This window comes from Geotrypetes seraphini, chromosome 2 (assembly GCF_902459505.1).
Source record: "Geotrypetes seraphini chromosome 2, aGeoSer1.1, whole genome shotgun sequence".
In the NCBI taxonomy this organism is placed as follows: domain Eukaryota; kingdom Metazoa; phylum Chordata; class Amphibia; order Gymnophiona; family Dermophiidae; genus Geotrypetes; species Geotrypetes seraphini.
This window is the reverse complement of record NC_047085.1, coordinates 205,250,314-205,262,872: the sequence shown is the minus strand read 5'-3', so window position 1 is coordinate 205,262,872 and position 12,559 is coordinate 205,250,314. Positions and strand designations below refer to the sequence as shown.

Below are 12,559 nucleotides of genomic sequence, written 5' to 3'. Positions count from 1 at the left end.
TCTACCCACCCAAGCTCTGCCCCTGACTCCAATCCCATAATTAGTACTAACTGTAATGCAATTTCTTCCATCCATTTTTTTATATACACACAATATAATCTTATTAATACATAATGGTAACCACAAAATTAAAAAAACACAAAGCACATTGTGCGCAGAGAAAATGTTAATTATCATTTATATTCGAGTTTTTTTCAAAGAGGTCAAGACAGATGACTTTAAAATATGCAATGTCATCTCAGTAACAACTATAGAAAAATAGACAAATATAGTGCAAAATATAGACAGCAGATATGAATTCTCAAAACTGACACATTTTGGTCACTAAATTGAAAATAAGATCATTTTTCCTACCTTTGTTGTCTGGTGATTTCATGAGTCTCTGTTTGCACTTCCTTATGACTATGCATCCAATATTTATTTCTTTCTGCCTCCTGCATGCTTCATCTCCTCCAGACCTCATTCCCTTCCCCAGCCAACATCTCCCTCTGTCCCTCCATGAGTTCAACTTTTCTTCCTCTCTCCTCCATCCCTATTGGCAACAAGGCTCCCTCTCTCTCACTGTCCATCTGTAATGAGAGATCCAGGCATCTCTCCCACTCCCCTCTACTGCCACATCCAACATTTCTATCTCTCTTATCCCTCTGTTCATGTGCAGCATTTTTCACCACTGCCCACCAGCCCCATGCCCATTTCTCCTTCTATCACCCCTCTCCGACACCATGCCATATCTCTCCCTCCAGCACTATGTCCAACATTCCTCCCCCTTGCATCCCCTTCAATCTGTCCCTCTGGTCCCTCTTCACCACATATCCAACATTTCTCCCTCTCATCCTTCTATTCTACATGCATCTCTACCTCACTTCTCTCTCTCTCTCCATGCCCAATTTTCCTTTTTTCCTTTCCCTATGTGCACCATCTCTCACTCACACTCATGCCCAACAATTCTCCCTTTTTATTCCCTCCCCGCTATGTCCTAAGTTAGTACCCCCTTCCTCTCTCCATTCTGTGTCCCATGTTCATGCCCTCCTTTCTTTCTGTGTCAAGTTCGTGCCCCCTCCCCCTCACTGCCTTCCAGCCTTTATCCCAAAATTAAATTGCACTGCCGGGGATCTCTGCCTGTCCCCCTCTCCCTCCCCTGAAGCCGACCTATCCACAGAAGTCACCTGGGATCCCTGCTCATCTGCCTGTCTGTCTGCCTACCCGCCGCACCCCCCCCCACCCCCAACCCCAAAGCTGACCCTGTTACTTTGTTGGAGCCGAACTCGCTCCATACTCTCCCAGCAGCAATTCCGTGCAGGGATGGTGTATGCAGTCATTTACACTTTGCACGTGGTTGGCCCACAATCCTTCCCTTTGACATCAATTCCAAGGGTACGAGTGTTAAGAAATACTGTATTAGAGAGTCCAGTGCTTCTCACTAGTGGCATAGCTGGGTGGAGTCAGCCAATCCCCCAGATTTTGAATGAAATGGTGTTTATGCAGCTCAGCCCTTCAGCATTTCATTGGCATATATTGTACAAAAGGTCTGCTCCCCCTTGTCATCAAAACCTGGCTACACCTCAGTCTCCCACCACCTCATAATTGAAGCCAGTATACTAATTAAGCAACTAACTTTAAGCACCTATTTAGGCAACCATCTTTAGGTGCCTCTTATAGAATTTGCCTTTAAGTGGCAATTCTATAACCACAAATCCGTGCAGGACTGCCTTTATAGAATACTAGCACAAGTCAGCATTTTCATACCTAACTTTAGACGCAGGCTCTTAAGTCAGCTTAAATGCTGGTGCACATTCTAGCACCTAAGAATTGTCAGTTATGCTCCTAAATGACAGTATTGTATAACATTGTGCTCATTGCTTGGCATGCTCATGCCCCTCCCAGATCTATGCTTCCTTTGAAGTTGCGGACAATAGTTACCTCAGCGCTCAGTTTATAGAATAGGGAAATAAGTCAGTTATGTGCTCAACTGCAAATTTTTGATAATAGGTGCTTAAGGCTAATTATTGGTGCTTATAGCCAATTCAGTGCTAATTTAGCACTAATTAACAAGTTAAGTGTATAATTGACCCTATTCTATAACTGTGTGCCTAACTTTGGGCGCCATTTATAGAACTTGGGGGACAATATGCAGTTTTAGTTTTGGTGGGGTTTGTGTATAATATATGTGTGACTTTCTTTTTCAGAACTTATCTATTTTGAAGGGCCTGTCAAGTTTGGAATTGGGACAATTCCTACAGTGAGTGATTTTATAGTTAATTCTTAAGGGACACCAGCACTGAGGTGAAAGAATTGAAAGCTTTCCTATCAGTAGCAAAACGTATTAGTTCTGATTATACAGAAACAGCAGAACCCAGATTGTAAGGAGGACTTGGCAATGCAGCCTGCATCAGGAGTCAACGAGAGACCTTACAAGGGGATAATGAATGGTTTCTAAACTAAAAGCACGGGGAGGCAATCCAAAATGTAGTGGCTCATGTCACCCAAAACAGTGTCCTCGGGTCCTCCTTACAATCTGTGTCCTTCTGAACAAGACTTTCTATATAATCAGAACTAATAAACGTTGCTACTAACTGGAAGGCTTTCGTCTCTTTCACCTCACTGTTGGTGTCCGCCAAGTATATCTCCTTGAGATTGACTTTTCCTCCTTTTTCTCTAATTCATAAGCTTCTATTGATTGGATGTTCTGTTGCATGTAGATCCTAGCTAGGTTGTTCTTGTCATGACAAGGAAGCATTTTGTCATACCAAGTTTATTTTGTACATCGCCTTGAATTTTGATATGGCGATTAATCAAACTATTTAATAAACTTGGAAACTTGGAAACAGTACAAATTATCCTTCCCTGAAAAAATTAGAGCTTCCTCAATTCTGGGTGAACTCGGCACCCACTATATTAGCGAAATATTTCACCAAGAAGTGGCTCATAGATTTCTTTTCTCTGCTTTCCTCTTCATTTTCTACCCTACATTTTTCTTGAGCACCAATTTTTCACATTCAGCTTTTTTTCCCCATTTTTCTGCCTTATGATATCTTTCTACTTTTCTACCTCTTCCCATGATGGACCTACAGGAGGGAGGAGAAAGAGAGAGAGAGAAAGACCCAACATTAGAAGTAAGTATTAATAGAAATGTTCTTCAATGCAAAGTGAGGTCCACAGACAGTAGCAAAAAAATGAATGATGGCCACCACTGACCTGCAGGCCTTGCATTGAAGAACACTGTCTATAGGCTTGATGGTGTTTTGGTTATTTTGTAGGTTTTTTATGGCAGCTCTTTCTAGTAGAGAAAGGTTATACACAAGTTTCTTTTGTTTGTTATAAAGCTGTAGTTTCAACCCTTGTATGAAACTCCATGTGCTTGTCTTATTTAAGTTCTGTTCTTCTTGGGGGAGGAGGGGAGTAAAATACTTCGTGTGTATTATTTTGTTTAAAATTTTAATCTGGTCTGTTGGTAATGGTGTCTCTTTTCTTTGAAAAATTATTCGGTAGCAGTACTCACTCTGCGCATTAGCCCAGGATAATTTCTTGCCTCCAATTCACAAATTTTGATTACTTTACATTACAATGTTGTTATCCGCATGACTCTCTATATGTGATACATCGGATATCCCAGACCCCTGAGGAAGGAGTGTTTCTCCGAAACACGGACCATGTTGGGTCCGCACTCCATGTATTTGAGAGCCATTTTTATGGATTACAATTTTGTACAATTTTTTAAATAAAGATTCCTGTTTTTGGTGTTTGCCTTTTACTGCAGACCCGTTGGATTTTTTCTTTGTTTTGCTTTGAAAATATATTCTAAAATATCCAAAGTACAGTATTCAAAATACATCAGCAATATACTTTAACTGCTATATCCAACATTACAAATGCTTACTATCTGAGGGAGCATTGAACTGCCGTGTATCATGGCCGCGGTTTGTATTTCCTGCACTTTTAAACTCAGCTGATTTGACGCTCACCTAATAACGTGCCAGTGTCAAAGGCTCAGCTGACAGCGCTTCTCAGATCCTATACAAACCGTAGATTATAAGAAGCATGATGTCATATTTTTATTCTGAATTGTCTTCATCTGTAATGACATGCTTCACCTTCTATGCCTTTCTACAGGGAGAATATAATGTGTCACTGGAGCTCTTTAATGAAGACAACTATAACATTGCTTGTGGAAATCTTACTCTGGTCAGCCACTGACTACATTTCAATTCATCTCCAACTTTGCGGAAATAACTTGAAAACTGAAATCCAACAAACTGCTTTAACTGTGTTCAATGACAAGGGCTGGAGTCAAAGCAAAAGCATCAATGGACAATTTATTAAATAATTCCATATTTCCTTCCTCATGTCCTTGAATTAATATCTGCCTAGGCATATTTTCTTTTAAGGACGTGCATAAGGCAAAATGTTTTGGTTCATTTTCACTTTATTTGGGTTTTCTTTCCTATTTTTGAGATATTTTGTTTATTTCAACATTCATTTTTAATAAAGAATGTTTAAAGCACATCAGAACTTTTTAACATGATTTGATTAACTTGACACATTAATTCATAAGTTGACGCAGCAAGGGTGGGGTGGTAGATGCAGTCCACCCCAGGTGCAGGCTGTGGTTACTTGGAGTGGTTATGGGGCCATCGTCTTCATGTGCATGGCCATTCGCTCTGCTGGCCTTTGCCCCCTCTGATGTCAACTTCCTGTTCTGGGGCAGAGGGCTGGCAGGGATGATGACAATGCACATGCTGACTATAGCCCCATGACTGCTCTGTGCACCCTCCTCCATTGCTTGGAGGAGGGGATGCTGCACCCATGATAGCCATTGATCCAGGTACACTTCTGATGCACACTAAGTGGCCTGTTTACTAAACTATGGTAAACTTTGCACATAAGTGCACATTTAACACAAAAATTAATGTCTGGTAAGTGCAGAGCTTGTGCAATAAATTCAGTTTAGTGCTCTGCATCTGCCCAGCATATACCACACAGGACACACACAATTGATGCATTCCACTGTGTTACAAGCTCGAGCCGATAGTGTAGCGGGCCCGCGCTATTGGCCCAAGCATGTAAAACAGTGGCAGTGAGTCACAATTCTACATGATAGCTCCGCACAGTAAAGCTAACAGCCCATAGCACCTCCAACTCCCTCCCCTCCAACAAAACACAACACCAATCCTTTTGATGTCAACACCAAAGACCTCAACACCATACCAACCCCCTGATCTCAACACCAACTCCCCAACACCAACCTAATTCTACAATTAGGGGTCTGCAAAGTGATGGACTGAACACCCAGACATGACACCTAAATAGTGGGGTACCTTACAGAGCACTGCTGTAAACTTCACAAAAAGGGTGCCATGGCTTCTCCTCACTACAACTCCCTTATAGAAACATAGAAGATGACGGCAGAAAAGGGCTACAGCCCATCAAGTCTGCCCACTCTGCTTACCCACAAACCATCTCCTGAATCCCCTAGACCTACTTATCTACCACCCCAATAACCCTCATGGCTGCAGGAGCCACTTATATGCCAGTACAAAAGGGTTTTGGGGGTGTATAAGGGAGTGCACATGTTTAAGTATCAATGCAGTGATTACAGGGGCTTATGGGCATGAGTCCTCCTCTCCATGGGTCCCTAACCCACCCCAAGATGATTTAAGCCGCCTCTGGGCTGGACGACTAGGCTTTCCTATGCCAGGCGGCCAGGTGATGATGGTCTGGAGGTTGAAATTTAAAGTCGTGAATATATTTTTTATGGGGGGGGGTTGGTGATCACTGGGGTAGTGTGTGTGGGTCTGTGTTATGTGTTTGAAGTGCTTATCTGGTGAGTTTAGGTGGGTTTGTTGTTAAACTTTCGGTTATACATGCTGTACGACTAAGTCTAAGCCGGCCCACGTCCTGACCAACTCCCGCCCTCGACACGCCTCCCGAAACGCCCCGTTTAGCTGTGGGCGTTGAGTGGCACTATGAAGGCCTAGGTCATTTAGAAATACATCCAAAACCCGATTTTATTATCGGCACTTGGACGTTTTTGAGAAATGTTCATCCAAGTGCCAACTTTGGCTGATTTTTGGACATTTTTCTCTTTCGATTATGAGCCCCCTTAAGTCTAACAAATATCAACCAAGTACCCCACCCAAGCTCCACCCCAGACCCCACCCCATAATAATAATACTAATTGTAATGCAATTTCTTCCATCCATTTTTCATATACACACACAATATAATCTTATTAATTATAATATAATAATAATATAATAATTATTAATAATGGTAACCACAAAATTAAAACAACACAAAGCACAGGGTACGCAGAGAAAATCTTAATTATCATTTATATTTGGGGGGGTTTCAAAGAGGTCAAGGCAGATGACTTTAAAATATGCAATGTCACCTCAGTAACAGCTATAGAAAAATAGACAAATCTAGTGCAAAATATAGACAGCAGATATGAATTCTCAAAACTGACACTTTTCTATCAGTAAATTTAAAATAAAATAATTTTTCCTACCTTTGTTGTCTGGTGATTTCATGAGTCTCTGATTACACTTCCTTCTGACTGTGCATCCAACATTTCTTTCTTTCTGCATGCTTCATCTCCTCTGGACCTCATTCCCTTCCCCAACTAACATCTCTGTCCCTCCATGAGTCCAACTTTTCTTCCTCTCTCCTCCACCCCTATTGGCAACATGTCTCCCTCTCTCTCTCTCACTGTCCATCTGTCTTGAGAGATCGAGGCATCTCTCCCATCCCCTCTACTGCCACATCCAACATTTCTTCCTGTCTTATCTCCTGGAACATGTGCAGCTTTTTTCACTACTGCCCACCAGCCCCATGCCCATTTCTCCTTCTATCACTATGTCCAATATTCCTCCACATTGCATCCCCTTCAATCTGTCCCTCCATCTCTCCAACACATATCCAACATTTCTCCCTCTCATCCTTCTCTCCCCCATGCATCTCTACCTCTCTCTCTCTCTATACCCAATCAATTTTCCTCTTTCTTTCTTTGATCCTTCTCTTTTCCTGTTCTCTCACCCACCGACAGCATCTCTCTTTCCCTCTCTTCCTAACCTCCAGCCTGTGCAACATGTGTCCTTCCGTTATTCCCAACTCCAGCACCCACTCCTCAGCTGGATCCAACCTCTTCCCATTTCCCGATTCCCCCACCTACCAGTTGGCTGCCGATGTATTTTAAAATCTTTGGGCAGCTGGAGGCACAATGAAGCCAGCCTCCCGCCGTCTACCTGCCTGCCTCAGAAATGTTCTTTCTGCAGCGTTCTGCACTTCTGGGGCAGGCAGGCAGGCAGACAGCGGAAGGCTGGGTTCATTGTGCTGCTAGCCACCCAAAGATTTTAATATACAGTGGCGGGGAGCTGGTAGGTAGAGGGAATTGGGAACTGAGGAAGGTTGGATTCAGCTGAGAGGAGTGGAGGTTTGGGTTGGGTTGGCTTTGACGGAGGGGGGCGGGCATGAAGGAGGGATCGCCAGTGGCAGTGGCTTAGGTGGAGGCAGACGGGCAGGCAATATTGCGGCAGCATTTACCCCCAACAAACGGCTCGCATACTGCATGTTGAGAAACACTGCTTTAGAGGACAGGAAGGACAGAGAAGATATGATACAGACATTTAAATACCTGAAAGGTATTAATACAGAACCAAATCTTTTCCAGAGAAGGGAAAATGGTAAAACTAGTGGGCATAAGTTGAGGTTGCAGGGTGATAGACTTAGGAGTAATGTTAGGAAATTTTTAGAATAAATATTCATTTTTTCCCTTTTGTTCATACACATCCAGGGTGGGGTGGGGGATGGGAATATTTTATGATTTCTTTTGCATATAATTACTTGTTGGGTATAAGGGAGGGGGATATTTGATGAGAGCTATAATTTGATGATATATTAAGTGATGTTAAAGTATAAAATGATTGTATTTTGTGTTACACTTATTGTGAGTTTTAAAAATGAATAAAGATTAAAAAAAAAAAAAAAGAAATTCTTTTTCACGGAGAGTGTGGTAAATGCCTGGAATTCCCTCCCGAGAGAGGTGATGAAGAGGAAAATGGTGACGAAACTCAAAAAATCATGAGATGAACACAGAGGATCTCTAATTAGAAAACGAATGGTACAAATTGAAGAACTAAGGCCGGTACTAGGCAGACTTGCACCGCCTTTTTCCCGTCTTTGGAAATTTGGTTTAGGATGGGCTGGAGGGGTCTTCAATGGGAACTCCAGTAATTAGGAATATGAGGACGGCAGACTTTTCTGGTCTGTATCCCACAAACGACAAGATGGTTTGGATAGGCTGGAGTGAGCTTGGATGGCAACTTTACGGTCTATGGCCAAGAAATATCAAAGAAAAAAGACAATTTAATTTAATCATGAATTTATAGTGCATGTAACTATTGGGCAGGCTGGAAGGACTGTTTGGATAAAGACCCGATCTGCTGTCATTTACTATGTTAGAATTCTACCTTTGCGTGGTTACTGAAGGTATCCTTACAGGAAAAATACATGCATTAAAATGGATTAACCCCATTCACCAGGCTAATGACCTGCCAAGCTTCAGTGGAGATACAGATGTATCCTTTAAATCGTGCACAAGAATAACTGAGCAGCTTAGCTCAGCCAATTGATTTTTATCTCCCATCATCTACAATACTACTTTGTTAGACTGCAAGCAATTAGCACGGGGAAAATATTACCCTGCAGACAGTGAGGCAATTTCATTTTCATTCCAATATTATTTTACACTGAAGCAGAAAACCCAGCTTGCGGTGGATTATAATCACAAAACAAATGCAAAACATGAAGAGAGCAAATTTAACCCCCCCCCCCCCAAAAAAAAAAAAAATGATGGAAACAGAATAGGCAAATTCCTAACGAATCCCTTCATAATAAGTGCCAATCTCCCAAATGTTTTAGATAACTCTGCTTCAGCAATTAAATGAAAATCACAGGGCACAAAACAGCTAGGCACTCAATAGGGAAAAGGAGTTACTGTACATAGAATAATCTTCATTTGAAAAAAAAAAAAAAATAATTGGCAGGGTCTACCCAGTCCCCACAGCAAATAGTCCCTTGGGATGATTAAATGCTTTTGAAGCCTTATGAAGTGAGTGATGCTCTATATAGAAGTCAATCAGTCATATATTCTTGTTAATTAATGGAAAACCATTTTCCTCCATTTTTGCCACCTGTACATCCTCCAACCTCTACATAAATATTCTAGAAGAATTTCAAATAAAATATACATTATTTCAATCCTGTGATGTGGGCTATATTGTTTTCTTTCAAGTGCTTTTTGTGATCTGCCAAGGATTCACAGTATATATAGGAATGGAATAGATATTGCACCATTCACAGAAGAAATTGTTTATGAACTTGAAAAACTGAAAGTAGACAACGTTTCCCTCCCTCCCCCCCCCCCCCCCCCAGTTAAAGGATGTAAACTCAAAAAACACCATCAACACCTTCTCTCACATCAGACAGCATTATGGGGTAAAGATCTAGAACAATTGCTTTCGCCCACTACTTATGAGGAATTCAGGAAGCGCCTAAAAACACATATCAAGTTTCAAGCTTAATTTAAATTCTAAGCGATATACATGTTAATAAAATTACAAAGTAAGGGGGATAATACAATAAATAAATAAAAAAATAAAAAAACTAAGACTTACACAACTATTAACAAATTTGATGAAACTAGGAACATAAGGGAGGAGATGGGTAGGGATTACAATTTGTATAAAAGTTAAAGAGACAAGTAAGGAGGATACATAAGGAAAGGGAGGATAAAAAAAAATTACTTCAATAAAATTGTAGAAAGAAAGATAAAATTAGTTCAAAGACTAAATGATTAGTTTATAAAGGCATCTTTAAAGAGAAAACTCTTCAGTTTACCTTTTTCTATATTGTGTTCTTCCCTTAGATGGCTAGGGGGGCCGTGGCCCGTAACTGAAAAGATCAACTGTCGTCTAGTGTTAATAATTTTAAGGGAAGGAATCGTTAGCAAATGCTGTTCAGCAGATCTTAATGTTCTATTGGAGGTATAAGGAATTAATAACTTGTAGATGAAAGCCGGAGTTTTAGAAATTAGGGATTTAAATGTGAGCAGACATAGTTTATATGTTACCCGATGGGCAACCGGAAGCCAGTGGGCTTTCATAAGAAGAGGTGTAATGTGGTCGAACTTCTTTGCTTTGAAAATGAGCTTAATGGATGTATTTTGAATGATCTGAAGACGTTTGAGTTCTTTTTGAGCTATTCCGTTGAACAGAGCATTACAATAGTCTATTTTGGAAATAACAAGAGAGTGGATAAGAATATTGAGAGAATTAGCGCAAAGAAATTGAGAAACAGAACGAATTTGACGAAGCCTAAAAAAAGAGGATTTAACAATACTACTGATATGGTCATGAAAAGAAAGTTTGTGATCAAAAATAATTCCCAGAATCTTGATGTTATATACTTGTTTCAACGGAAAACCCTTGATAGTAATTGAAAAGTTAAGTTTTAAATCATCCTTCCAGGGAAAAAGCATCACATTTGATTTATTGATATTCAGTGCTAGTCTATTATTATTCAGCCATTGATGTATTTTTTCAAGTTTCATATTGATTGATGGTATGTCCAAAGGGTTATTGGTGTCTAGTGGGTGTAAGAGTTGAATATCATCGGCATAGGCAAATACATTAAAGCCGATGGATTGACACAGGGTCAGCAATGGGGCAAGAAAAATGTTGAACAGAAGTGGAGATCCTTGAGGAACACCATATGTTGTGGTGAAGCTATCAGAAGTTTCGTTGTTGAATAACACGGATGAAGTACGGTCGGAGAAATAAGATTGAAACCAAGATAAAACCTGGTCTGTGATGCCAATAGATTGGAGCCTGTTTAATAAAAGCTCATGGTCGATCGTATCGAAGGCAGCCGAGAGATCTATAGAGATTAAAAGAACTGATTGGTGGTGATCTAGAAAACTGACCCGTACAACTCTTTCTCTTCAATAACGGTTCTCTTGACCTATTAACTACTTTCATCCACCTCTGTTAAGTTCAATCAGTTTGTACCATCTTTTAATCTTTGTAAACCGCATAGAACTTCACGGTCCTGCGGTATATAAACTGTTATTATTATTATTATTTTACTTATCCCAAAGAAAATGTTCTTCCAGGTTTCAGTAAAACCTTACCTTCTAATTTCTATCAAGAAATTATGTTGAAAGTCACCTGGCAAGTAGTTAAGAGGTTATCCCTCAACTTTCCTTGTTTTCCTCTGAAACAGTTGCTAAATGTTAATATCTTTATGATTATCTTGTTTCTTTATATCTCATTTACAAGCTAATAAGATAATGCTTTCTTCATTACATTCTACCAGAATCATAACCATTAAACATCACAAGATTGAGGTTATTGAAAACTGGGCAAGTATAACAAATCTTCAGCAGGGCTTAACACTTGTGGGACCCTGTGCAGACCAAACTGGGCTCCCCCCCCCCAATCCTAGTATAGCATCTCCCCCCCCCCTCATTTCCCCATCTACCTTAAAATTTGTCTCTCACCACCAGCATTAAACCTGGATATTCAATCATAGATCATATGTGACCACAGGCATTGAATATCTGGGGGGGGGGGGGGGTGGACGGATGGGACGACACTAAAATGTTAACCAGTTAAGCCAATTTGTAGCACTGATTAGTTAAGTTGTTAGTGAAAAGGTAAGACTGATATTTATGTGGTCAAACTTAGGCCCAGATTCACTAAGAGCACGGATCCAATCCAATCCACGAGGGATCCGATCTGATCCGTGTCCGGGGGACTGATTCACGAATCACCCTCATGCAAATGGAATCACGCCACCAACCGAGCGCTTTGATCGTTCTATAGTGATCCAGACGCATGTGCAGACCATCTGTAGACCATCTGTTTTTTTAATTCTAATTTTTAACTTTTTAGCGAGCCTAGCAAGCCCATGGTTTTAACCCACTTTAAACCCGTGGGTTAAAACATGGACTCGCACTGCGAAGAAAGGCCGGGGCAGAAGCAGGGCAGTGTTCAGGGCAGAGAGAACAGGAGAGTCGCGGCAGAAGCAGGGCAACGCTCGGGGCAGAGAGAGCAGGAGAGTCGGGGGCAGAGCGCGCAGGAGAGTCAGGGCAGAGAGATCAGGAGAATCGGGGCAGAAGCAGGGCTGTGCTCAGGGCAGAGAGAGCAGGAGAAGAGAGCTGGAAAGTCAGGGCAGAGAGCAGGAGATGCAGTCAGAAAGCAGTGAACGACTGGTCCCTGGCAGTCGCTTGTTTGCTGATTGGCCAGCCCAGTCGGTGTTGCACTTTTTGGTTAGTGAATCGCTGCCTGCCTACATTTGAATGCCATTCCCCCTCATTTGCATGCGCGGATTGGAGGATGATCGGGACAGAGGTTAGTGAATCGGGGTGGAGGGAAATCGGATCGCAAATGGGTCACAAACCGATCAGTGCATGATCTGTTTGCTTAGTGAATCTAGCCCTTAAGCGCTAAACTTATCCAGTTAGGCGCTGGGATTTTGGCTGAATTTTCACATTTAACTA

The 12,559-nt window shown here is 41.3% G+C and overlaps 1 protein-coding gene and 1 long non-coding RNA gene across 5 annotated transcripts in view; one reads left to right on the top strand and one right to left on the bottom strand.

Moving 5' to 3' along the window:
* LY86 (lymphocyte antigen 86) overlaps window positions 1-5,380 on the top strand; it is a 41,678-nt gene extending 36,298 nt beyond the window's left edge. For 2 of the 4 annotated variants that reach the window (XM_033929677.1, XM_033929675.1), the window contains 3 exons: window positions 2,187-2,239; window positions 3,072-3,113; window positions 4,111-5,380. In XM_033929677.1, coding sequence (XP_033785568.1) covers window positions 2,187-2,239; window positions 3,072-3,113; window positions 4,111-4,194 — 179 coding nt within the window. In that variant the 3' untranslated portion in view covers window positions 4,195-5,380. The remainder of the gene's footprint in view (window positions 1-2,186; window positions 2,240-3,071; window positions 3,114-4,110) is intronic. The other 2 variants (XM_033929679.1, XM_033929676.1) reach the window with 1 other exon arrangement.
* Window positions 1-12,559, bottom strand: part of LOC117353576 — a 115,412-nt gene that overhangs the window by 584 nt on the left and 102,269 nt on the right. The gene's annotated exons all lie outside the window — the stretch shown is intronic.